The sequence below is a fragment of the Saimiri boliviensis genome, chromosome 17 (genome assembly GCF_048565385.1).
Source record: "Saimiri boliviensis isolate mSaiBol1 chromosome 17, mSaiBol1.pri, whole genome shotgun sequence".
In the NCBI taxonomy this organism is placed as follows: domain Eukaryota; kingdom Metazoa; phylum Chordata; class Mammalia; order Primates; family Cebidae; genus Saimiri; species Saimiri boliviensis.
This window is the reverse complement of record NC_133465.1, coordinates 45,136,202-45,163,940: the sequence shown is the minus strand read 5'-3', so window position 1 is coordinate 45,163,940 and position 27,739 is coordinate 45,136,202. Positions and strand designations below refer to the sequence as shown.

Sequence of the window (27,739 nt, the reverse complement as noted above, 5' to 3'; positions counted from 1 at the left end):
GGCTCAAGCCTGTAATCCCAGCACTTTGGGAGGCCGAGGCGGGCGGATCACGAGGTCAAGACATCGAGACCATCCTGGTCAACATGGTGAAACCCCGTCTCTACTAAAAATACAAAAAATTAGCTGGGCATGGTGGCGCGTGCCTGTAATCCCAGCTACTCAGGAGGCTGAGGCAGGAGAATTGCCTGAACCCAGGAGGCGGAGGTTGCGATGAGCCGAGATCGCGCCATTGCACTCCAGCCTGGGTAACAAGAGGGAAACTCCGTCTCAAAAAAAAAAAAAAAAAAAAAAATGAGGCCAGGCATGGTGGCTCACACTTGTAATCCCAGCACTTCGGGGTGCTGAGGCGGGAGGATCACTTTAGGTCAGGAGTTTGAGACCAGCCTGGCTAACATGGCAAAACCCCCACTCTACTACATATACAAAAATTAGCCAGGCATGATGGCACACGCCTGCAATTGCAGCTACTTGGAGGGCTGAGGCACGAAAATCACTTAAACCTGGGAGGGAGAAGTTGCAGTGAGCTGACATCAACGACTGCACTCCAGCCTGGGTGACAGTGCAAGACTCTGTCTCAAAATGAAGAGACAAATAAGAAAGAAAAAAACTTTCGGAGGCTGAGGCAGGAGGATCATCACCAAGTCAGGAGTTCCAGACCAGCCTGACCAACATGGTGAAATGCCATCTCCACTAAAACTACAAAAACATTAGCTGAATGTGGTAGCACATGCCTGTAATCCCAGCTACTCAGGAGGCTAAGGCAGGAGAATTGCTTGAACATGGAAGGCAGAGGTTGCAGTGAGCCACGACTGTGCCACTGCACTCCAGCTTAGGCGACAGAGCGAGACTCTGTCTCAAAAAAAAAGGCAAGGATAGGAACAGTCTTCCTGGTAAAAATGTATGTCTTTGCTAGTACCTTTGTCCTTCTTGAAATCCAGTGCATCTTGTTTATCTGTGACAATTTCCTTCATGTTAACAACACTTCGGTGAATTAACTGACGAAGGATTTTGATTTCACGAATGGCTGTGATTGGGAAGCCCTCTTTCTCATTGTCTAATCTCACCTTCTTCAGAGCCACTAGTTCTCCTGCCAAAACAAATGTAAACTTTTATTATCAATGAGCATTTTTGGCCGCTATTGTGAACTAGCAATATATGCCCTTGCTCTAGAAGACAAACTTAATGCCTACTTTAATGCTTACATATAAGATACTTTTACACCTTTAAAAAGTAAACTCTAGGCCGGGTGCAGTGGCTCACACCTGTAATCCCAGCACTTTGGGAGGCCAAGGCAAGTGGCTCATCTAAGGTCAGGAGATGGAGACCAGCCTAGCCAATGTAGTAAAACCACGTCTCTACTAAAATACAAAAATTAGCCGTGCGTGGTGTTGGATGCCTGTAATCCCAGCTACTCTGGAGGCTAAGAAAAAAAGAATCGCCTGAACCGGGGAGGCGGAGGCTGTGGCGAGCCAAGATCCAGCCATGGCATTCTACCCTGGGCAACAAAGTGAGACTCCTTCTCAAAAACAAAAACAAAAAACCAAAACAAAACAAAAACAACAACAACAAAAAAACTCTATATTCCCTTTCTCGTCTTTATTTTTTTCTCAAGACATGGAAATAACTTTTAATTCAATATTCAGGGAGGTCTTTCAGTTATTTTTATTTATTATTATTATTATTTTATTTATTTATTTGAGACAGAGTCTTGCTCTGTGGCCTAGGCTGGCGTGCAGTGGCACTATCTTGGCTCACTGCAACCTCTACCGCCCAGGTTCAAGCAATTCTCCTGCCTCAGGCTCCCAAGTAGCTGGGATTACAGGCGCCCGCCACCGCTCACAGCTAATTTTTATAGTTTTAGTAAAGATGGGGTTTCAGCATCTTGGTCAGGCTGGTTGTGAACTCCTGACCTTGTGATCCACCTGCCTCAGCCTCCCAAAGTGCTGGGATTACAGGCATGAGCTACCACACCCGGCCTTATTTTTATTTTTTTGAGATGGACTCTTCCTCCGCCTCCTGGGTTCAAGAGATTCTCCTGCCTCAGAGTCCCAAGTAGCTGGAATTACAGGTGCACACTACCACGCGCAGCTAATTTTTATTTATTTTTTAGAGACAGCATTTGTCCATATTCGTCAGGCTGGTCTCGAACTCCCAACCTCAGGTGATCCACCCACCTAAGCCTCCCAAAGTGCTGGGATTACAGACATGAGCCACTCTACCCTGGCCTAATTTTGTATTTTTGTAGAATAGCTAATTTTTTATTTTTATTTTATTTATTTATTTATTTATTTTAGAGATGGGGTTTCTCTATATTTGTCAGCTGTTCTCAAACTCCCAACCTCAGGTGATCCACCTACCTCAGCCTCCCCAAATGCTGGGATTATAGGTGTAAACCACTGAGCCCAGCAGGCCTGTTATTAAAATATAGCAGTAACACAAATACTTCAATGTTACCTTCGAGGATTTCCTCCTTACAAAGCAAATAGCAATCTACAAATTTTATTTTTACCCTCCCTTAAAATTCCCAGGAAGCTATGAAATATTTTGGATGAACCATATAGTTGTTGTTTTTCTTTTGAGACAGACAGAGTCTTGCTCTGTCACCCAGGCCAGAATGCAATGGCCCAATCTCAGCTCACTGCAACCTCTGCCTCCCAGGTCCAAGTGATTCTGCTGCCTCAGCCTCCCGGTAGCTGAGACTATAGCCCAGCTAATTTTTTGTATTTTTAGTAGAAACGGGGTTTCATCGTGTTAGCCAGGATGATGTTGATCTCCTGACCTCGCGATCTGCCTGCCTTGGCCTCCCAAAGTGAGGGGATTACAGGCCACTGTATCCGGCGAGAGAGTTTTAAAAGTTACAGTGTTCTTGGCCAGGCACAGTGGCTCATGCCTGTAATCCCAGCGCTTTGGGAGGCCGAGGCAGGCAGATCACAAGGTCAGGAGTTCAAGACCAGTCTGACCAACATGGTGAAACCCTGTCTCTACTACAAATACAAAAATTAGCCAGGCATGGTGGTGTGCACCTGTAATCCCAGCTACTCAAGAGGCTGAGGCAGGAGAATTGCTTAAACCCAGGAGGCAGAGCTGAGATTATACCACTGCACCCCAGCCTAAGCTACAGAGCAAGACTCCATTTCAAAAAAAAAAAAAAAAAAGTTATGGTTTTCTTTTGGAAAACTTTCATCTACTTAATAACTTTTGGAGACCAAATTAAAACTAAAAATTTGGCTGGGGCCAGGTGCAGTGGTTCGCACCTGTAATCCCAGGACTTTGGGAAGCCAAGGCAGGCGGATCACCTGAGGTCGGGAATTTAAGACCAGCCTGGCCAACATGGAGAAACCCTGTCTCTACTAAAATAAAGAAAAATTAGCCGGGCGTGCTAGCGCATGGCTATAATCCCAGCTACTTGGGAGGCTGAGGCAGGAGAATTGCTTGAACCCAGGAGTCGGAGGGTGCAGTGAGCCAAAATCTCACCATTGCACTCCAGCCTGGGCAACAAAAGCCAAACTCCAGCCGGGCACGATGGCTCACACCTTTAATCCCAGCACTTTGAGAGGCCAAGGTGGGTGGATTACCTGAGGTCAGGAGTTGGAGACCAGCCTGGCCAACATGGTTAAAACCCCATCTCTACTAAAAATACAAATATTAGCCAGACGTGGTGGCATACACCTGTAATGCTAGCTACTTGGGAGGCTGAGGCAGGAGAATTGCTAGAGCCTGGGAGACGGAGGTTGCAGTAAGCTGAAACTGTGCCACTGTACTCCAGCCTGGCTGACAGAGCAAGACTCTGTCTAAAAATTTAAAAAAGCCAAACTTCATCTCAAGAAAAAATTGGCCTGGTGTGGCAGCTTACACCTGTAATCCTAGTACTTTGGGACGCCAAGGCAAGCGGATCATTTGAGGTCAGGAGTTCGAGACAAGCCTGGAGTTAGAGACCAGCCTGGCAAATATGGTGAAACCCCATCTCTACTACAAATACAGAAATTAGCTGGGCGTGGTGGCGCATGCCTGTAATACCAAATATTCGGGAGACTGAGGCAGGAGCATCACTTGAACCCGGGAGGAAGGGCCTGCAATGAGCAGAGATTGAGCCACTGCACTCCAGACTGGATAAAAGAGTGAGACTCGCCGGGCGCGGTGGCTCAAGCCTGTAATCCCAGCACTTTGGGAGGCCGAGGCGGGTGGATCACGAGGTCGAGAGATCGAGACCATCCTGGTCAACATGGTGAAACCCCGTCTCTACTAAAGGTGCAAAAAATTAGCTGGGCATGGTGGCACGTGCCTGTAATCCCAGCTACTTAGGAGGCTGAGACAGGAGAATTGCCTGAGCCCAGGAGGCGGAGGTTGCGGTGAGCCGAGATCGCGCCATTGCACTCCAGCCTGGGTAACAAGAGCGAAACTCCGTCTCAAAAAAAAAATAAAAAATAAAAAAAAAAAAAAAGAGTGAGACTCCATCTCAAAAAAATAAAAATGAAAAAAAGCCAGGCACTGTGGCTCACGCCTGTTATACCAGCGCTTTGGGAGGCCAAGGTGGGCAGATCACAAGGTCAGGAGTTCAAGACCAGCCTGACCAACATGGTGAAATCCCATCTCTACTAAAAATAAAATAATTAGCTACGTGTGGTGGCATATGCCTGTAATTCTAGCTACCCAGGAGGTGGAGGCAGGAGAATTGCTTGAACCCAGGAGGTGGAGGTTGCAGTGAGCCGAGATCACACCACTGTACTCCAACCTGGATGACAGAGCAAGACTCTGTCTCAAAATAACAAAAACAAAAACAAAAACAAAAAAAACCTCAGAATTTACTTTTGCTAAATCCACTTAAGATATTAGTATTGCTAAATTGTTAACATTCTGACACCTAAAATTTTGTGGCAATATTTACCTGTGTCTTTGTCCTTGGCTTTATATACTTGACCATAGGTTCCTTCTCCAATAATTCCAATAATGTCAAACTTGTCCACACAGCGTTTCCCCCAGTCGCTTTCTGTTTGTCTTCTTTCTCCATAACGAGGACAACAAATTCTAAAACGTAAAAACAACAAAAAAGAAGAAAATGAAATTTAGTCAAAAAAGAAATAATTCTTTTATGATAATTTCACTAACTCCTGTATCTTTTATACATTTTACTAAAAAAGCAGAAATATATAAAGACACGACATAAAATACAAATACAGGTCAAGCGTGGTGGCTCACGTCTGTCATCCCAGTACTTTGGAAGGCCGGGGTGGGTGAATCACGAGGTCAGGAGTTTGAGACCAATCTCACCAACATGGTGAAATCCTGTCTCTAATAAAAATTCAAAAATTAACCAAGCATGGTGGTGTGCACTTATAATCCCAGCTACTCAGGAGACTGAGGCAAGAAAATCGTTTCAACCCAGGAGGTGGAGGCAATGAGCCAATATCATACCACTGTACTCCAGCATGGGCAACAGAGACTGCATCTCAAAAAAAAAAAAAACAAACGAAAACAGTCTCCCACAGTGGCTAAGCCACAGGGTTGGAGCCTTAGGAAGACGTAATATGAAATAATAAATTTGCTGTTTGCTTTCTGACCTCTCTCAGGTATGGCTTCAATTATAAAATGGGAATTTGCAGGGCACAGTGGCTCATGCCTATAATCCAACACTTTGGGAGGCCAAGGTGCGCAGATAACTTGAGGTCAGGAGTTCCAGACCAGCCTGACCAATCTAGAAAAATCTCTCTCGACTGAAAATAAAAAATTAACCAGACATGGTGGTGCACGCCTGTGATCTCAGTTACTAAGGAGGCTGAGGCTTGAACCCAGGAGGCAGAGGTTTCGGTGAGCCGAGACCACGTCACTGCACTCCAGCCTGGGCAATAAGAACAAAACTCCTTCTCAAAAAAAAAAAAAGAGGGGGGCGGGAATTAATTGCTACATGCTAAGGCGACTATGAAAATAAAATATAAAACTATGGCAATAAAAACAAAGAAAAAAACTATAGCAATAATATGTGCTCAATAAGTAACTTTTTATTATTAACAGAGAAATGCTAACAATCAGATTAGACCCAGATTATACTATATTTATGGCATGGCAATTTATATGTTTTCAGGGGAAAAAAATCCCACATCTATTAATTTTTCATTAATGTGTATATGACTGACACATCCTGAATTTTAAAAGCTTTTATTCTTCCTTAGTCTAAATATTATGAATAAAAAAGATATGAAGCCGGGCACAGTGGCTCATGCCTGTAATCCAGCACTTTGGGAGGCCGAGGCGGGTGGATCACGAGGTCAAGAGATCGAGACCATCCTGGTCAACATGGTGAAACCCCATCTCTACTAAAAATACAAAACATTAGCTGGGCATGGTGGCGTGTGCCTGTAATCCCAGCTACTCAGGAGGCTGAGGCAGGAGAATTGCCTGAACCCAGGAGGCGGAGGGTGCGGTGAGCCAAGATCGCGCCATTGCACTCCAGCCTGGGTAAGAAGAGCGAAACTCCATCTCAAAAAAAAAAAAAAAAAAAAGATATGAGATAAATGTTCATAGTATATCTGGATTTGGGAATTTACTGTCATTCTAAAAACACAGCTGGGTATCTGAGGGCACAGATGAATGGCCAGGTCTCCAAGGAAGGCTTTCTTCCATTAAAATAAAATAAAAAGTATACTTTAGGACCAAATTTCTATGATCTTACTGGTGTGGGTTACAGAAGACACATGAGAGATTTAGTTCAAAAGGAAGGAAGAAAACTATCATGAAAGATAGACTCGTCCAAAAACTCACTTTGGTCTCTTTTTATATGGTTGCTGAGGTGGTGTGATTGCCTTTGGTTCTGGGGAGTCTGGGGGAGACAGATCTCCACCAGGGAGCTCTGGAGGGAGAGGAAGGTCTGTGAGTAAGTGACGTGTCCTCTGTTCCTTCTCTTTCTTCACAGGTTTTGAAGGAAGAGTTTCTTTTGGACTAAACAATAAAGGCGAAGAGATGACAAAAATTACAATTACTTCCAAGATACGCAAATAAAAATTTTCAAAGATCACAATGAATCACTAAGAGGTTAGAAAGGTTTCATTTTTAAGGAAAAAACCTGTAATATAACATAAGAAAATATAATTTATCACAACTAAAAATACTTACATTTTTCTTGAGATGGAGTATCACGCTGTCGCCCAGGCTAGAGTGCAGTGGCACAATCTCGGCCAACTGCAACCTGCCTCCCAGGTTCAAGTGATTCTCCTGCCTAAGTTCCCCAGTAGCTGAGATTACAGGTGCATGCCACCGCACCCACCTAATTTTTGTATTTTTAGTAGAGATGGGGTTTCGCCATGTTGGCCAGGCTGGTCTTGAACTCCTAGCCTCAAATGCTCCTCCACCTCAGCCTCCCAAAGTGCTATGATTACAGGCATGAGTCACCATGCCTGGCCAAGATAATTAAATTTTATAAAAAGAAATCTATTGCATACTAAAGAAACAATAAAAAATTTGTGATATTACTCGCAGTTCCCTTTATCAAACTTTTTCTCTTTTTTTTTCTTAACATCTCCTTCTTGAATTATCAAACTCTTAGTATATCCTTCCTAAAATTGTATTTGGATTTTCAATGAGATGAAATAAAATTCACCTGGGCATGGTGGCTCACCCCTGTAATCCCAGCACTTGGGGAGGCCGAGGTGGGCAGATCATGAGGTCAGGAGTTCAAGACCAACCTGGCCAACATAGTGAAACCCTACCTCTATTAAAAATATTTAAAAATCAAAAAAAAAAAAGAAAAAAAAAAATATATATATATATAAATTAGCCGGGTGTGGTGGCAGATGCCTTCAATGAGGCAAGAGAATCACTTGAACCCAGGAGGTGGAGGTTACCGTGAGTCGAGACTGCACCATTGCACTTCAGCCCGGGTGACAATGTGAGACTGTCTCAATAAAATAGAAAAAAATTAGAACTTAAGATGGGTGCAGGCCGGGCACAGTGGCTCAAGCCTGTAATCCCAGCACTTTGGGAGGCCGAGGCGGGTGGATCACGAGGTCGAGAGATCGAGACCATCCTGGTCAACGTGGTGAAATCCCGTCTCTACTAAAAATACAAAAAATTAGCTGGGCATGGTGGCGTGTGCCTGTAGTCCCAGCTACTCAGGAAGCTGAGGCAGGAGAATTGCTTGAACCCAGGAGGCGGAGGTTGCGGTGAGCTGAGATCATGCCATTGCACTCCAGCCTGGGTAACAAGAGCAACACTCTGTCTCAAAAAAAAAAAACAAAAAAAGATGGGTGCAGTGGCTCACACCTGTAATCCCAGCACTTTGGGAGGCTGGGATGGGCAGATCACTTGAGATCAGGAACTCAAGACCAGCCTGCCCAGCATGGTGAAACCCTGTCTCTACTAAAAATACAAAGATTAACCAGGTGTGGTGGCATGTGCCTGTAATCCCAGCTACTTGGGAAGCTGAGGCAGGAGAACTGCTTGAGCCTGGGAGGCAGAGGTTGCAGTGAGACAAGATTGCCTCACTGTACTCCAGCCTTGGTGACATCAAAACTCTGTCTCAGGCAGGGCACGGTAATTCACGCCTGTAATCCCAGCACTTTGGGAGGCCAAGGTGGACACATCACCTGAGGACCAGAGTTGGAGACCAGCCTAACCAACACGGAGAAACCCTGTATCTACTAATAACACAAAAATTTGCCAGGCTTAATGATGCATGCCTGTAATCCCAACTACTCGGGAGGCTGAGGCACGAGAATTGCTTGAACCCAGGAGGTGGAGGTTACTGTGAGCCAAGATCCTGCCATTGCACTCCATCCTGGGCAACAAGAACAAAACTCTGTTTAAAAATAAACAAAAACAAAAAATAACAAACAAAAACCTCTCTTCTCAAAGAAAATTAGCTAGGCAGATGGGAACAGGCAGTCTTCAGATGGGAGGATCATTTGAGCCCAGGAAGTCAAAGCTATAGTGAACCATCACCACACCACTGAACTCCACCCCAGGCAACGAAGGGAGACTCTGTCCCAAAAACTTAAAATTTTAAAACTAGAAATGAAATGCAAGAAGTAATCACCTTAAATTCACAAAGTATCCCTGCAACTCTGAGTTCATAGAACTTACTCTACATTTTAACAAAGATTTAAGTAACAAGAGCTCAACAATTTAATACTACCCTATTGCTAAAGAAAAAGGAAACAGTATTTCACAATGTCTTGCCCGTAAGAAATATAGTAAACTGTAGAAGATATTTACAAAAATATATAGAAGTATAGTTACGTTGTAAGTCAAAACTAATAAAAAATATACTGAATTATTCTGTTCATTTCTTTCCTTTTTTTTTTTTTTTTTTTTTTTTTGAGATGGAGTCTCGCTCTTGTTACCCAGGCTGGAGTGCAATGGCGCGATCTCGGCTCACCGCAACTTCCGCCTCCCGGGTTCAGGCAATTCTCCTGCCTCAGCCTCCTGAGTAGCTGGGATCACAGGCACACGCCACCATGCCCAGCTAATTTTTTGTATTTTTAGTAGAGACGGGGTTTCACCATGTTGACCAGGTTGGTCTCGATCTCTCGACCTCGTGATCCACCCGCCTCGGCCTCCCAAAGTGCTGAGATTACAGGCTTGAGCCACCGCGCCCGGCCTATTCTGTTCATTTCAAAGCAGAAGGCTAATCTCTCTGACCAGCCAAAATAGATAATCATCAAACTAAAATCTAAGGAGAAAGGGTCCAAGCAACTATTTCAGAACTAAGGCACCTAGTGGCAGAGGCCTCTCATAATAATCAGCAAACTACAATAGTCAGTAAGGAAAAAAGACAGCTTTCCAGGAATAGAACAGAAAAGTAAGTGTTCAGATCCTTTTTTTTTTTTTTTTTCCAGAGAGGGACTCACTTTGTTGCAGAGGCTGGAATGCAATGATGCATTCATCGCTCACTGCAGTCTCAATCTCCTGGGCTCAAGCAATGCTTCCACCTTTGCCTCCTAAGCTGGGACCACAGCAAACACCACCATACCCAACTAATTTTAAAAATTTTTTTGTAGAGACAAGGTCTTCTCATATTGCCCAGGCTGATCACGAACTCCTGAACCTCCCCAAAAGATCCTCTCCTACCACACATGGCCCAGATTCGGGATTTCATCTAAGTTTATTAATAGGTAATAGACAAATGTTGTGCCATGAGCCTGGGGCATGGTGGCTCACATCTGTAATCTCAACACTTTGGGAGGCCAAGGCAGACGGATCACTTGATCCCAGGAGTTCAAGAACAACCTGGCCAACATGGTGAAACTTTGTCTCTATTAAAAACACAAAAATTAGGTCAGGCACAGTGGCTCATGCCTGTAAACCCAGCACTTTGAGAGGCTGAGGCAGGCAGATCACAAGGTCAGGAGTTCAAGACCTGTCTCTACTACAAATACAAAAAAATCAGCAGGTTGTGGTGGTGGGCACTTATAATCCCAGCTACTTGGGAGACTGAGGCAGGAGAACTGCGTGAACCCGGGAGGTGAAGGTTGCAGTGAGCTAAGATCGTGCCATTGCACTCCAGCCCAGGCGACAGAGCAACACTCCGTCTCCAAAAAAAGTAAACAAAAAGAATAACAAAAGAAATTAGCTGGGTGTGACAGCATGTGCCTGTAGTTCCAGCTACTCAAGAGACATAAGCTTTGCTTGAACTGGGGAGGCAGAGATTACAGTAAACTGAGATCATGCCACTGCACTCCAGCCTGGGTGACAGAGTGAGACTTTGTCTCAAAAAAAAAGAAAAATTGCCGGGCGCGGTGGCTCAAGCCTGTAATCCCAGCACTTTGGGAGGCCGAGGCGGGTGGATCACAAGGTCGAGAGATCAAGACCAACCTGGTCAACATGGTGAAACCCCGTCTCTACTAAAAATACAAAAAATTAGCTGGGCATGGTGGCGCGTGCCTATAATCCCAGCTACTCAGGAGGCTGAGGCAGGAGAATTGCCTGAACCCAGGAGGCGGAGGTTGCGGTGCGCCGAGATCGCGCCATTGCACTCCAGCCTGGGTAACAAGAGCGAAACTCCGTCTCAAAAAAAAAAAAAAAGAAAAATTGTGCACATCCTCATAAAAGATAAGACATCTACAACAAATTGTGCACATCCTCATAAAAGACATTTACAGTACAAAAAAAACTGTTCACAGCAGGGTGCGGTAGCTCAAGCCTGTAATCCCAGCACTTTGGGAGGCCAAGGCGGGTGGATCACAAGGTCAAGAGATCGAGACCATCCTGGTCAACATGGTGAAACCCCGTCTCTACTAAAAATACAAAAAAAGTTAGCTGGGCATGGTGGTGCGTGCCTGTAATCCCAGCTACTCAGGAGGCTGAGACAGGAGAATTGCCTGAACGCAGGAGGCGGAGGCTGCGGTGAGTCGAGATCGTGCCATTGCACTCCAGCCTGGGTAACAAGAGCGAAACTCCGTCTCAAAAAAAAAAAAAAAGGAGGCTGAGGCAGGAGAATTGCCTGAACCCAGGAGGCGGAGGTTGCGGTGAGCTGAGATCGCGCCATTGCACTCCAGCCTGGGTAACAAGAGCGAAACTCTGTCTCAAAAAAAAAAAAAAAAAAAAAAATGTTCACATCCTCATAAAAAATAAGACATCTATAGTACAACAGACTAACACATGCCTACAAATAAAATCAGGACAGAATGGGTCTTTTCTATTCCTTCACAATCGGAAGGCTGAAAAAGATCTGAGAACCTTAACCACAAGGGATCGTCTCCATTTTTATGACAGTTAGTTATAAACGAAAAAACTGGTGCTTTGCATGAATACTTCCTATAACCACAAAGATCTATCTCTTGTATCTTTTTAAAGAATACTGCTGCCCTCTTTATGTGAAATTTTAAATATTTTCCATAAAAGAATGTCACTTAGTCAAATTATAAGAATATAAATCTCAAGAGCTATTGACTCCTGCCAATTATTATCATTTTAATCCCTTGTAAATCCAACAGAAAAATACAATGTAGGTTTGTCTGTACCATATCAACCAGAACCAGAGTAATCAATGGAGTGTGAAATGATCATCTGAAACTTTCTGTGAAAATACTAGGAGAGACAAACATACAAGATAATCTGCACTCAGATTTTTCCATCCTAGGAACAAAGCCTATTACCAGAAAACTCTGAGTCACAATGCAATGCAGATTTTTAAAATTATTCCCATTTTTTAAGATATTCAGGGAAAGAAAACTTATAATTTCTCAACCACTGTCCAAATATTCCTGTTTTGTTTTTGAGACGGATTTGCCACTCTGTTGCTACGCTGGAGTGCAGTGGCAGGATCTCGGCTCGCTGCAACCTCCTCCTCAAGCAATTATCCTACAGGGTTTCACCATATTAGCCAGGAAGGTCTCAAACTCTTGACCTCGTGATCCACCTGCCTTGGCCTCCCAAAGTGCTGAGATTACAAGCATAAGCCACCATGCCCGGCCCAAATATTCTTCAGAAATCTCAATTCCTCATTATTCAAAATAGATTTCTTCTTGGTTTGGCTTCACTAGAAAAACAAGAAAAATCAGGCTAAGCATGGTGGCTTATGCCTGTAATCCCACTACTTTGGGAGCCAAGGCAGGAAGACTGCATGAGCCCAGAAGTTCAAGATCAGCCTGGGAAATATAGTGAGACCTTAACTCTAAAAAAATAAACAAAGTTATCTGGGTGGTACACTTCTGGTCCCAGCTACTAAGGAGGCTGAAGCGGGAAAATCGCTTTGGGGGAGGGGCCGGGGGTCAAGGATTACAGCCATGATCACCCCACTACACTCCAGCCTAAGTGACAGAGCAAGGCTCTGCCTCAAAAAAAAAAAAAAAAAAAAGGCCGGCCGCGGTGGCTCAAGCCTGTAATCCCAGCACTTTGGGAGGCCGAGGCGGGTAGATCACGAGGTCGAGAGATCGAGACCATCCTGGTCAACACGGTGAAACCCCGTCTCTACTAAAAATACAAAAAATTAGCTGGGCATGGTGGCACGTGCCTGTAATCCCAGCTACTCAGGAGGCTGAGGCAGGAGAATTGCCTGAACCCAGGAGGCGGAGGTTGCGGTGAGCCGAGATCGCGCCATTGCACTCCAGCCTGGGTAACAAGAGCGAAACTCCGTCTCAAAAAAAAAAAAAAAAAAAAATCCAGGCGCGGTGGCTCAAGCCTGTAATCCCAGCACTTTGGGAGGCCAAGGCAGGTGGATCACGAGGTCGAGAGATCGAGACCATCCTGGTCAACATGGTGAAATCCCGTCTCTACTAAAAATACAAAAAACTAGCTGGGCGTGGTGGCGCGTGCCTGTAATCCCAGCTACTTAGGAGGCTGAGGCAGGAGAATTGCCTGAGCCCAGGAGGCGGAGGTTGCAGTGAGCCGAGATCGCGCCATTGCACTCCAGCCTGGGTAACAAGAGTGAAACTCTCTCTCCAAAAAAAAAAAAAAAAAAAAAAAAAAAAATGAAATCAGATGCAATGGCTCATGCCTGTAATCCCAGCAGTTTGGGAGGCCAACGTGGACAGATCACCTGAAGTCAGGAGTTCGAGACCAGCCTGTCCAACAAGGTGAAACCACCCCTACTAAAACTACAAAAACTAGCTGGGCATAGGGGTGCACACCTGTAATCCCACCTACTTGGGAGGCTAAGAAGAAAGGAGAATCACTGGAACCCAAGGGACAGAGGTTGCAGTGAGCCAAGATCACCCCCCCATACTCTAGCCTGAGCAACAGGGCAAGATACTGTCTCAAAAAAAAAAAAAGAAAAGAAAAAAAGAAAAAAAAATTAAGGTATTTTAATTATCTCATCATCATTTTAAATTAATTCAGTCTATAGTTTTTATGTCTGTTTGTTTGGACACAGAATCTTGCTCTGTTATCCAAGTTGGAGTGCAGTGGTGCAATGATGGCTCACCGCAGCCTCAAGGCTCAAGGCCCATCACAACATTCCCAGTTGCTGAGACTACAGGTACACACCACCACAGCTGGCTAATTTTTTTTTAAGAGATGGGAGCTGGGCGAGGTGGCCCACACCTATAATCCCAGCAATTTGGGAGGCTGGGGTGGATGGATCACAAGGTCAGGAGATCAACACCATGCTATCCAACATGGTGAAACCAGTGTCTCTACTAAAACACACACACACACACACACACACACACACACACAAAAGCCCAGTGTGGGGTGCACACCTGTAGTTGCAGCTACTTGGAGGCTGAAGCAGGGGAATCACTTCAACATGGGAGGCAGAGATGGCAGTGAACCAAGATCGCACCACTGCACTCCAGCTTGGCGACACAGTGAGACACCGTCTCAAAAAAAAAAAAAAAAAATGGGATGCCAGGCTAGTCTCAAACTCCTACCTGAAACAATCCTCCTGCCTTGGCCTCCTAAAGTGCTGGGATTACAGGCATCAGTCACCTTGCCCAGTCAGTCTATGCTTCATATTTAGGTTTTGTTTTCTCCAATGTTTACTTTATGAGCTCAAATAGAATTTGCTAATACAGTTAGGTATTTCCTTATCCAAAATGCCTCAAACCAGAGTAATTCAAATTTTGGATTGTGGCCGGGTGCGGTGGCTCAAGCCTGTAATCCCAGCACTTTGGGAGGCCGAGGCGGGTGGATCACGAAGTCGAGAGATCGAGACCATCCTGGTCGACATGGTGAAACCCCGTCTCTACTAAAAATACAAAAAAAAAAATTAGCTGGGCATGGTGGCACGTGCCTGTAAATCCCAGCTACTCAGGAGGCTGAGGCAGGAGAATTGCTTGAACCCAGGAGGCGGAGGTTGTGGTGAGCTGAGATCACGCCATTGCACTCCAGCCTGGGTAACAAGAGCGAAACTCCGTCTCAAAAAAAAAAAAAAAAAAAAAAATTTGGATTGTGGCTGGGTGTGGTGGCTCACACCTATAATCCCAGCACTTTGGGAGGCTGAGGTGGGTGGATCACAAGGTCAAGAGATGGAGGCTATCCTGGCCAACATGGTGAAACATCATCTCTACTAAAAACACAAAAAAATTAGTTGTGCATGGTGATGCGTGCCTGTAATCTCAGCTACTTGGGAGGCTGAAGCAGGAGAATCGCTTGAACCGAGGATATGGAGGTTGCAGTAAGCCAGGATCACACCACTGCACTCCAGTCTGGTCAAAGAGCAAGACTTAATCTCCAAAAAAAAAAAATCAAATTCTGGATTGTTTTAGATGTTGAATTATTTGCATTATACTGGTTGAAGATACTCAATGCAAAAATTTAAATACTGAAATGCTCCAATGAGCATTTCCTTTAGGATGCTGAAGTGAGCACTCAAAATGTTCCAGATTTTGGAGGATTTCTAGATTTTAGATTTTTAGATTAGGGATCTTGAACCTGTATGAAAAATGTATACTGCTTCTAAAATATTACATTTTTAGCATGTTTATTTCAAGACAGAATGAGTGTGTGACAGGCTATGTCCTACCAGTTCAGGATATACAATTTGAATAGAAGTAAAATCCTGTTTCAACAAATTCCAATTTACCAAAACCCCAGAAAATTTAATCACAACCTCAAAACTACAATGCTTAACATTATGGCCTTTAGCATAGGACACTTAAGTATTACAAAAGACTGAGGAGGGCCGGGCGCAGTGGCTCATGCCTGTAATCCTAGCACTTTGGGAGGCCAAGGTGGGTGGATCACCTGAGGTCAGGAGTTCAAGACCAGCCTGGCCATCATGGTGAAACCCCATCTTTTAAAAAAAAAAAAAAAAAGACTGAGGACATGTGGTATGTGCCAAGTGAGTCTAACATAGGAGAGGAGCAGATGCTATACATACAGTCATTTACTTGAAAAGTCACAGCCAGGCACAGTGGCTCATGTCTGTAATCCCAGCACTTTGGGAGGCCGAGGTGGGTGAATCACGAGGTCAGGAATTCAAGACCAGTCTGGCAAAGATGGTGCGACCCTGTCTCCACTAAAAATACAAAAAAATTAGCTGGGCATGATGGTGGGCACCTATAATCCAGGCTACTGGGGAGGCTGAGGCAGGAGAAACACTTGAACCCAGAGGCGGAGGTTGCAATGAACCAAGATCGTGTCACTGCACTCCAGCCCCAGCAACAATGTGAGATTCCATCTCAAAAAAAAAAAAAATTGCCGGGCGCAGTGGCTCAAGCCTGTAATCCCAGCACTTTGGGAGGCCGAGGCAGGTGGATCACGAGGGCAAGAGATCGAGACCATCCTGGTCAACAAGGTGAAACCCTGTCTCTACTAAAAATACAAAACATTAGCTGGGCATGGTGGTGCGTGCCTGTAATCCCAGCTACTCAGGAGGTTGAGACAGGAGAATTGCCTGAACCCAGGAGGCAGAGGTTGCGGTGAGCCGAGATCGCGCCATTGCACTCCAGCTTGGGTAACAAGAGCGAAACTCCGTCTCAAAAAAAAAAAAAAAAAATCAGCTGGGCATGGTGGCAGACACCTGTAATCCCAGCTACCTGGGAAGTTGAGGCAGGAGAACTGCTTGAACCTGCGAGGTGTAGGTTGCAGTTAGCCGAGCTCTTGTATCACTGCACTCCAGCCTGTGGGACAGAGACTTTGCCTCAAAAGAACAAGAATAAAATTGCATATATATACATTTAAAAAAAATTTTTTTTTTAGTTGAGTGCTCACTTCAGCATCCCATACACTAAAACAGGAACAAAACAGAAAAGAATAACATGGCCCCTAAAAAAGATGACATAATTCGTGAAGTGTTCCCTATTTTTTTTAAAAAAAAGTTTAGTTAAGTACATAAAAAATGAAAACCAAGCATTGCATTTTACTAGCAAAATCCTGGTTCATTTGGAGTTTCCTGAACTTTTAGAGCTACAGCCTTTAAAAATGACGCAGACTCCCTTGAAGTTCAGTAAACTCGAAATAAAGCTATCAGAAAAAAAAAAACAGAAGGGCTGGGTGCGGTGGTTCACATGTGTAATCCCAGCACTTTGGGAGGCCAAGGTGGGCAGATTGCTTGAGCTCAGGAGTTTGAGACCAGTCTGTGAAACATAGCGAAACTTGGTCTCTACCAAAAATGTAAAAAAAACAGCCAAGTGTGGTGGCATGTGCTTGTAGTCCCAGCTATTCAGAAGGCTGAGGCAGGATTGCCTGAGCCCAGGAGGTGGAGAATGCGGTGAGCCAAGATCATGCCAGCCTGGGTGACAGTGTGCTTCTGTCTCAAAAAAAAAAGAAGAAAATCAGACTTTAAAAATTGTATGTGGTTAACTGAAATTTTTAAGAGCACACAGATGATCTACTTAAGGCAGGAATATATCCATTAATAGCTATGGTCATGCAGATGGTACTATGTTGGACATGGGCTGTCTTGCTTCTTGAAATCAAGAATTGTAAACCACAAGAAAGAATTTTGAAATAACATTAGCTAAATTCATTCTTGCATTTGACACCTGAGCTAGTATACTCCTACTTAAAATAGATGTTTTGAAAGTAAAGTTTCAGCCAGGTGCATGGCTTACACCTGTAATCTCAGCACTTTGGGAGGCCAAGGCGGGTGGATCACTTGAGGTCAAGAGTTTGAGACCAGCATGGCCAACATGGTGAAATCCTGTCTCTACTAAACATTACAAAATAATTAGCTGGAATCTCAGCTACTTGGGAGGCTGAGGCAGGTAAACTGCTTGAACCCAGGAGGCAGAGGTTGCAGTGAACTGAGATCATACCACTGCACTCCAGCCTGGGCAACAAGAGCCAAACAACGTCTAAAAAAAAAAAAAAAATTAGCCGGTTGTGGTGGCATATGCCTGTAATCCCAGCTACTTGGGAGGCTGAGGCAGGAAAATCACTTGGGACTCAAAGTGAGGCAAGATCACACTACTGCACTCCAGCACAGGTGACAGAGTGAGACTCTGTCTCAAAAAAAAAAAGAAAAAACGGCCGGGCGCGGTGGCTCACGCCTGTAATCCCAGCACTTTGGGAGGCCGAGGCGGGTGGATCATGAGGTCAAGAGATCGAGACCATCCCGGTCAACATAGTGAAACCCCGTCTCTACTAAAAATACAAAAAATTAGCTGGGCATGGTGGCGCGTGCCTGTAATCCCAGCTACTCAGGAGGCTGAGGCAGGAGAATTGCCTGAACCCAGGAGGCGGAGGTTGCGGCGAGCCGAGATCGCGCCATTGCACTCCAGCCTGGGTAACAAGAGCGAAACTCCGTCTCAAAAAAAAAAAAAGAAAAAAGAAAAAAAAGCCAGGTGCAATGGCTCACGCCTGTAATCCCAACCCTTTGGGAGGCCAAGGTCAGGAGATCAAGACCCTCCTGGCTAACACAGTGAAACTCTGCATCTACTAAAAATACAAAAAATTAGCAGGGCATAGTGGCACCTGCCTGTAATCCCAGCTACTCAGGAGGCTGAGGTAGGAGAATCACTTGAACCCAGGAGTCAGAGGTTGCAGTGAGCCAAGATCATACCACTTGCACTCCAGCCTGGGCGACAGAGCCAGAGTCCATCTCAAAAAAGAAAAAAAGTTTCATTCTTTTCCCAAAATGACACTAAATCCTCTAGGGTCAGGCACTGTGGCTCACACCTGTAATCCCACAACTTTGGGAGGCCAAGGCGAATGGATAACTTGAGGTCAGGAGTTTGCCATCAGCATGGTCAATGTGGTAAAACCCTGTCTCTAGTAAAAAACACAAAAATTAGCTGAGCATGGTGGCGGCTGACTACAGTCCCAGTTCGGCAGCTAAGGGAGGAGAACTGCTTGAACCAAGGAAGTGGAGGTTGTAATTAGCTGAGTTCGAGCCATTGTACTCCAGCCTGGGTAACAAGAGAGAAACTCTGCCTCAAAACAAAACAAAACAAAAAATGGTGGCTCACGCCTATAATCCCAGCACTTTGGGAGGCCGAGGCAGGTGGATCACGAGGTCAAGAGATCGAGACCATCCTTGTCAACAAGGTGAAACCCCATCTCTACTAAAAATACAAAAATTAGCTGGGCATGGTGGCACGCGCCTGTAGTCCCAGCTACTCGGGAGGCTGAGGCAGGAGAATTGCTTGAACCCAGGAGGCGGAGGTTGCGGTGAGCCAAGATCGTGCCATTGGACTCCAGCCTGGGTAACAAGAGCGAAACTCCGGCTCAAAAAAAAAAAAAAAAAAAAAAAAGCCAGGCACGGTGGCTCACGCCTGTAATCCCAGCACTTTGGGAGGCCAAGGCAGGTGGATCGCGAGGTCAAGAGATCGAGACCATCCTGGTCAACATGGTAAAACCCAGTCTCTACTAAAAATACAAAAAAATTAACTGGGCATGGTGGCACGTGCCTGTAATCCCAGCTGCTCGGGAGGCTGAGGCAGGAGAATTGCCTGAACCCAGGAGGTGGAGGTTGCAGTGAGCCAAGATCCCACCATTGCACTCCAGCCTGGGTAACAAGAGTGAAACTGTCTTTAAAAAAAAAAAAAAAAAAAAAAAAGGCAGGGAGCGTGGCTCACCATCTCTATTCTCAACACTTTGGGAGGCCAAGGCAGATGGATCATCTGAGGTTAGAAGTTTGACACCAGCCTGGTCAACATGGGAAATCCCTGACTCTACTAAAAATCCAAAATTAGCTGGGCATGATGGCAGGTGCCTGTTGTCATAGCTACTTCGGAGGCTGAGGCAGGAAAATCGCTTGATCCCAGGAGTCAGTGATTACACTGAGCCCAGATCATGCCACTGCACTCCAGCCTGGGCAACACAGCAAGACTCTGTCTTGGACAAAAACAACAAACAAATCCTCTAATATAAGCTTTATGTTCTTTATGTGCACACTGATATCTCTTACATGTCCACTGTCATTCACACAAGCCCTGACTCTGGCTCCATCAATTCAAATAACCAATGTTTACTAACCGCATTCTGTATTCCATCTATAAGGTACCATAAGTATCCTAATTGTTCTGTGAAAATAAAAAAAAATTAGGAGGCGGGTGCGGTGGCTCAAGCCTGTAATCCCAGCACTTTGGGAGGCCGAGGCAGGTGGATCACGAGGTCAAGAGATCGAGACCATCCTGGTCAACATGGTGAAACCCCGTCTCTACTAAAAATACAAAAAAATTAGCTGGGCATGGTGGCGCGTGCCTGTGATCCCAGCTACTCAGGAGGCTGTGGCAGGAGAATTGACTGAACCCAGGAGGCGGAGGTTGCAGTGAGCCAAGATCGCGCCATTGTACTCCAGCCTGGGTAACAAGAGCGAAACTCCGTCTCAAAAAAAAAAAAAAAAAAAATTAGGCCGGGCGCGGTGGCTCAAGCCTGTAATCCCAGCACTTTGGGAGGCCAAGGCGGGTGGATCACGAGGTCGAGAGATGGAGACCATCCTGGTCAACATGGTGAAACCCCATCTCTACTAAAAATACAAAAAACTAGCTGGGCGTGGTGGCGCGTGCCTGTAATCCCAGTTACTCAGGAGGCTGAGGCAGAAGAATTGCCTGAGCCCAGGAGGCGGAGGTTGCGGTGAGCTGAGATCGCGCCATTGCACTCCAGCCTGGGTAACAAGAGCGAAACTCCGTCTCAAAAAAAAAAAAAAAATTAGGCCGGGCGCGGTGGCTCAAGCCTGTAATTCCAGCACTTTGGGAGGCCGAGGCGGGTGGATCACGCGGTTGAGAGATCGAGACCATCCTGGTCAACATGGTGAAACCCTGTCTCTACTAAAAATACAAAAAATTAGCTGGGCATGGTGGCACGTGCCTGTAATCCCAGCTACTCAGGAGGCTGAGGCAGGAGAATTGCCTGAACCCAGGAGGCGGAGGTTGCAGTGAGCCGAGATGGCGCCATTGCACTCCAGCCTGGGTAACAAGAGCAAAACTCTGTCTCAAAAAAAAAAAAAAAAATTAAAGAAAAAAAGATACTGTAAGTAATAAAAAGATGTGTAAGTCAGAGAAGATAAAATAGAGAATGTAAGTGAGTTCCTTACACAAGTTTTCAGTTTGTTTCTAAAAAGCTTTCCTACGTAAAAATTACTTTTCATGTCAAACATAGTGAGCAGCTGGTACATGGATATGGAGCAGCTGGTACATAGCAGTGCACACAAACACACAAACACACACATACACAACAGAAACAGAAATACATCTTGAATTTAAAATGAAACAACAAAATTGATAATGGAAGACATCCTCTCCTTTTTTGATACAACATCTCACTGAAATACAGGCTAGAGTGCAGTGGTGCATTCATGGCTCACTGTAGCTTCCATCTTCCAGGCTCAAGTGATTCTCACCTCAGTCTCCAAAGTAGCTGAGATGACAGGTGCAAGCTATCATGCCTAAATTTTTTTTTTTTTTTGGTAGAAACAGCGTCTTGCCATGTTGCCTAGACTGGTCTCAAACTCCTGGGCTCAAGCAATCCTCCTGCCTTGGCCTTCCTAATGACTGAGATTACAGGAGCCAGCCACAGAACCTAGGCTATTTCCATTTTTCACCCTTAGTTATTTATTAATATGTAGAAAACTGATAATAATCATGTCTAGGGCTGGGTGCTGTGGCTCATCCTTCTAATGCCTGCACTTTGGGAGGCCAATGGAGGTGGACCACCTAAGGTCAGGAGTTCAAGACCATCCTTGCCCATGTGGTGAAACCCTGTCTCTATTAAATACCAAAAATTAGCCAGGAGCGGTGGTGTGTGCCTGTAATCCCAGCTACCTGGGAGACTGAGGCAGGGGAATCACTTGAACCTGGGAGGCAGACATTGCAGTGAGCCAAGATCACATCACGGCACTCCAGCATGGGCAACAGAGCGAGACTCTATCTCAATTAAAAACAGTAGGGCCGGGCGCGGTGGCTCAAGCCTGTAATCCCAGCACTTTGGGAGGCCGAGGCGGGTGGATCACGAGGTCAAGAGATCGAGACCATCCTGGTCAACATGGTGAAACCCCGTCTCTACTAAAAATACTAAAAATTAGCTGGGCATGGTGGCGCGTGCCTGTAATCCCAGCTACTCAGGAAGCTGAGACAGGAGAATTGCCTGAACCCAGGAGGCGGAGGTTGCGGTGAGCCGAGATCGTGCCATTGCACTCCAGCCTGGGTAACAAGAACGAAACTCTTGTCTAAAAAAAAAAATAGGGGGACATGGTGGTTCACACCTGAAATCTCTGTATATTGAGGGGTCAAGGAAGGCAGATCACCTGAGGTCAAGAGTTCGTGATCAGCCTGGCCAACATGGTGAAACCCCGTCACTACTAAAAATACAAAATTAGCTGGGTGTGGTGGCACGTGCCAATAATCCCGGCTACTTGGGAGGCTGAGGCAGAAATGCTTGAATGCAGGAAGCAGAGGTTGTAGCCAAGATCGTGCCACTGCAATCCAGCCAGGGCGACAAGAGCAAAATCCCATCTCAAAAAATACAAATAGTGGCCGGGCGCGGTGGCTCAAACCTGTAATCCCAGCACTTTGGGAGGCCGAGGCAGGTGGATCACGAGGTCAAGAGATCGAGACCATCCTGATCAACATGGTGAAACTCCGTCTCTACTAAAAATACAAAAAAAAAAAAAAAAAAAAAACAATAATTAGGCAGGGCGCAGTGGCTCATGCCTGTAATCTCAGCACTTTGGGAGGCTGAGGCAGGCAGATCACTTGAGGTCAGGAGTTTGAGAACAGCCTGGCCAACAAGGTGAAATCCTGTCTCTACTAAAAACACAAAAAAAATAGCCAGCCATGGTGGCAGGCGCCTGTAACCCAAGCTACTCAGGAGGCTGAGGCAGAAGAATCACTTAAAGCCAGGAGGCAGAGGTTGCAGTGAGCCAAGATTAAGCCACAGCACTCCAGCCTGGCAACAGAGCAAGACTCCATCACACACAAAAAAAAAAAACCACCACCATATTCTTTTTGTTTCCTAAACATTCTTCTGAAGTGAAAAAAAAAAAAAATCAAGATTCTTAGCCACCTTAATATTCTAGCCACTATGCAAACAAGTATTGAAATGAGCTTCCTGTAGCTAAAGGGCTAGAGTAGAGTCTCTTTGGATAATGCTCAGCTATTTCCTTTTCCAACAAAAACTATAAAAATATGGTTTTTATCTATGAAAAGTATATTGTGGACCTCAAATTAATTCTTCCACATAACTTTCAGGCTCTGTTTTTCTCCTCTGTAATTTTCATCATGTGACAGAATTTATTACTTTTTAATTAAATTTTTTTTTTCTTTTTTAGAAATAGGGTCTCTTTCACCCAGGCTGGAGTATAGCAGCCCTATCATAGTTCACTGCAGCCTTGAACTCCTGGACTCAAGTGATCCTCCTGCCTCAGCCTTCCAAGTAGCTAGGACTACAAGTACCTGCCACCACATCCAGCTAATTTTTAAATGTTTCATAAAGATGGGGTCTCACAACATTATTGTCCAGGCTGGCCTTGAACTTCTGGCCTTAAACAATCCTCCCACCTTGACCTCCCAAAATGCTGGGATTACAGCCACAAAGCTCAGTCCATACATACCTATTAACATTAGAAAGAGCATGGGGAAATTTTCTTTAAAATCAGATTTTGGCAGTCTGCCCATCCAAAAAACAAACAAACAAATCATATTTGTTACTATAAATAGTGATGGAGCCATTCCTTAAAATAGTTTATCTCCCTTCTCAGAGCAGCAATAAGAAAGAAAGAGAGAGACAGAGAGAGAGAGAGAGAGAGAGAGAGAGAGAGAAAACGAAAGAAAGAAAGAAAGAAAAATAGTTTATCTCCCCCTTTCCATTTGCATCTTCTGTAAAAGAACAGAGGGTAAACATGAAAGAACTTTCGGCCAGGCACAGTAGCTCACACCTGTAATCCCAGAACTTTGGGAGGCCGAAGCAGTTGGATCACCTGAGGTCAGCAGTTCAAGAACCAACATGGAGAAACCTCCTCTCTACTAAAAATACAAAATTAGCCAGGCGTGGTAGCACAGGTCTGTAATCCCAGCTACTCGGGAGGCTGAGGCAGAACAACTGCTTGAACCTGGGAGGCAGAGGTTGCGGTGAGCCAAGATTGTGCCACTGCACTACAGCCTGAACAACAAGAGCAAAATTCGATCCCAAAAAAAAAGAAAAGAAAAGAAAGAACATACTTTCGTACTCAGAGGGCTGAAATGTATCATCATTCAAATTACCAATACTGGGCGGGAGTGGTGGCTCATGGCTGTAATCCCAACACTTTGGAAGGCCAAGTCAAACAGATCACTTGAGTCCAGGAGTTTGAGATCAGCCTGAGCAAGATGAGGAAACCTCATCTCTACAAAAAAATTTAAAAATTAGCTAGGTGTGGCTGGGCACAGTGGCTCATACCTGTAATCCCAGCACTTTGGGAGGCAGAGGCGGATGGATCACAAGGTCAAAAGATCGAGACCATCCTGGTCAACATGGTGAAACCCCGTCTCTACTAGAAATACAAAAAATTAGCTGGGCATGGTGGCGCGTGCCTGTAATCCCAGCTACTCAGGAGGCTGAGGCAGGAGAATTGCCCCTGAACCCAGGAGGCAGAGGTTGCGGTAAGCCGAGATCTCGCCATTGCACTCCAGCCTGGGTAATAAGAGCGAAACTCCATCTCAAAAAAAAAAAAGAGAGACTGAGACCATCCTGACCAATATGGTGAAACCCCGTCTCTGATAAAAATACAAAAATTAGCTGGGCATGGTGGTGCACGCCTGTAATCCCAGTAACTGGGGAGGCTGAGGCAGGAGAATTGCTTCAACCCAGGAGGTGGAGTTTGCAGTGAGCCCAGATCACGTCACTGCACTCCAACCTGGAGAAAGAGCAAGACTCTGTTTCAAAAAAAAAAAAAAAAAATTAGCCAGTTGTGGTAGCGCACACCTGTAATCCCAGCTAGTCAGGAGGCTGAGATGGAAGGATCGCTTGAGGCTGGGGGGCAGAGGTTGCCATGAGCCTATATCACACCACGGCACTCCAGCCTGGGGGACAGAGCCAAATCCTGTCTCAAAGAAATAAAATAAAATTACCAGTATCACCTTGAAAGGAAGGGAGGCTTGGGAATTAGACTAGGATGCAAGATCAGTCAGTGGCACTTAATTTTGTGCTTACAATGAAAAGTTTGTTTCAATAGAATTCAATTCACATCCCAGAGAAAAGCACAGTATCTCAGTAGAATAAGCAAACCATAACACAAAGATCTTTTTTTGGTAGAGATGAGGTTCTACCATGTTGGCCAGGCCATCACCTGTCACTGCTAAAGCAAGTTTGTTTGGTGGTACTTGCCTAACTGGTGCTGTCAAAATATTAAATACATACATACATATACACACAGACACACATGCATATATAAAAAATATATATACACATACAAGTGTATATAAAATATATATGCATATATAATATATATGTGCATATATGCACATATAAAAATATACACACATATGTATGCTTAAAATATACACATATACATGTATATTAAAAATACATATATACACATACACATATACACACGTGTATATTTTATATGTATTTTTAATATACACGTGTGTATATGTATATATGTGTATATATTTAATAATGTGTATATATTTATGTGTATACATATATACATATATACACATGTATGTGTATATGTATTTTTAATATACATGTGTGTGTGTATATACGTATATATGTATGTGTATATATCATGTATTTTTTAGATGGAGTCTTGCTCTGTCGCCCAGACTGGAATGCAATGGCATGATCTCCACTCACTGAGACCTCTGCCTCCTGGGTTAAAGTGATTCTCCTGCCTCAGCCACCCGAATAGCTAGGACTACAGGCACGTACCACCAATTTTTTGTGTTTTTAGTAGAGACAGGGTTTCACCATGTTGGCCAGGCTGGTCTGGAACTCCCGACCTCGTGATATGCCTGCCTAGGCCTCTCAAAGTGCTGGGATTATAGGCGTGAGCTATCGCAACTGGCCCAGAAAATATACATATATATATATATATATATATATATATTTTTTTTTTTTTTTTTTTTTTTTTGAGACAGAGTTTCACTCTTGTTACCCAGGCTGGAGTCCAATGGCACGATCTCAGCTCACCGCAACCTCCGCCTCCTGGGTTCAAGCAATTCTCCTGCCTCAGCCTCCCGAATAGCTGGGACTATAGGCACGCACCACCATGCCCAGCTAATTTTTGTATTTTTAGTAGAGACGGGGTTTCACCTTGTTGACCAGGATGGTCTCAATTTCTTGACCTCGTGATACACCCACCTCGGCCTCCCAAAGTGCTGGGAGGAAATATATATTTTTGAGACGTAGTCTCACTCTGTCACTCAGGCTGGAGTGCAGTGGCATGACCTCAGCTCACTGCAGCCTCCACCTCCTGAGTTCAAGTGATCCTCCCACCTCAGTCTCCTGAGTAGCTGGGATTACAGGCGCCCATCATCATGCCCGTCTAATTTTTTGTATTTTTAGTAGAGATGGGGTTCCACCATGTTGGCCAGGCTTATCTTGAACTCCTGGCCTCAAGTGATCCGCCTACGTCAGCTTTCCAGAGTCCTGGAATTACAGGCATGAGCCACCAAGCCCAGGCTTAAAGAAATATTTTTGTTAATGGCTTCTATAAAATAAGATTCATGCTTCATAGTCATTGCAGTTCTCAATATTCAGAGGACTCATTAAAACTCTTCCCATCATCCCATTGTGAATTATATTCTAATTAGCAAAGACTTTACATATCGTTCTTTTACTTTTTATGGAAACATACTATTCTTTTACTTTTTACGAAATTTTTTTTTTGAGACAGAGTTGCGCACCATCGCCCAGGCTGCAGTGCAGTGGCGCAATCTCAGCTCACTGCAATCTCCGCCTCCTTGGTTCAAGCAATTCTCCTGCCTCAGCCTCCCAAGTAGCTGTGACTATAGGCATGTGCCACGGCGCCCAGCTAATTTTTTTGTATTTTTAGTAGAGACAGCATTTCACCATGTTGGCCAGGATGGTCTCAATCTCCTGACCTTGTTATCTGCCCACCTCCGGCTCCCAAAGTACTGGGATTACAGGCATGCACCACAGTGCATGGCCGGAATAGTTTTGTTTTGTTTTTTTTTAAAAAAAAAAAACAAAAAAACAGCCCCTTTCAAAATAAACCTGGTTTGGACCCTGGATCAGGAAAAAAAAAAAAAAAAACCTAGCTATAAATGACATTCTGTGAGTTATTCTGAATTCCAATTGTAAACAATAATACATTTTGGGAGCTACTGGAACTATTTGGTTAAATACTATCATTACTGATAGAATGTTATTTATATGACTATTGATATTATTAAGTCAATGCTAAATTTTTCAGGGTGATGAAGATCTTGTGATTATATAGAATAATATTATTATTAAAAGAGACATGCTGAACTATTTAAAAGTGTCATGAAAACCACAGTTAAAGCAAATATGGCAATATGCGATCTTGGCTTACTACAACCTCAGTCTTCTGGGTTGAAGCCATTCTCCCGCCTCAGCCTCTCAAGTAGCTGGGAATAGATGCCCGCCACCACGCCCCGCTAATTTTTGTACTTTTAGTAGAGACAGGGTTTTACCATGTTGGCCAGGCTGATCTCGAACTTCTGCCCTCAGGTAATTCACCAGCCTCAGCCTTCCAAAGTACTGGGATTACAGGTGTGAGCCACTGCACCCAGCCTATTATTCTTTTAATTTTTCTAGAGGTATTAATACTTTCAACAAAAATTTAAGGGAAAAACTCTATTGATTCTTTTTCAAATTTCAAAGGCCAAGCACAGTGGCTCATACCTATAATCCCAGCACTGTGGAAGGATGAGGCGGGCGGATCACCTGAGGTCAGGAGTTCAAGATCAGCCTGACCAACATGGAGAAACTCTGACCCTACTAAAAATACAAAATT

General features: G+C 44.6%; 1 protein-coding gene and 1 non-coding gene across 5 annotated transcripts in view; one reads left to right on the top strand and one right to left on the bottom strand.

The window, feature by feature from the left end:
- Positions 1 to 27,739, bottom strand: part of CDK12 (cyclin dependent kinase 12) — an 82,077-nt gene that overhangs the window by 41,751 nt on the left and 12,587 nt on the right. For 3 of the 4 annotated variants that reach the window (XM_039476817.2, XM_039476819.2, XM_039476818.2), the window contains exons 3-5: positions 6,757 to 6,933; positions 4,886 to 5,025; positions 917 to 1,087 (exon numbers count right to left, since the gene is read on the bottom strand). In XM_039476817.2, coding sequence (XP_039332751.2) covers positions 917 to 1,087; positions 4,886 to 5,025; positions 6,757 to 6,933 — 488 coding nt within the window. The remainder of the gene's footprint in view (positions 1 to 916; positions 1,088 to 4,885; positions 5,026 to 6,756; positions 6,934 to 27,739) is intronic. The other variant, XM_074388694.1, reaches the window with a different exon arrangement.
- On the top strand, positions 16,577 to 16,679 carry LOC120367000 (U6 spliceosomal RNA). Its single transcript, XR_005581505.1, has one exon. It is a non-coding gene; the product is annotated as a U6 spliceosomal RNA (small nuclear RNA).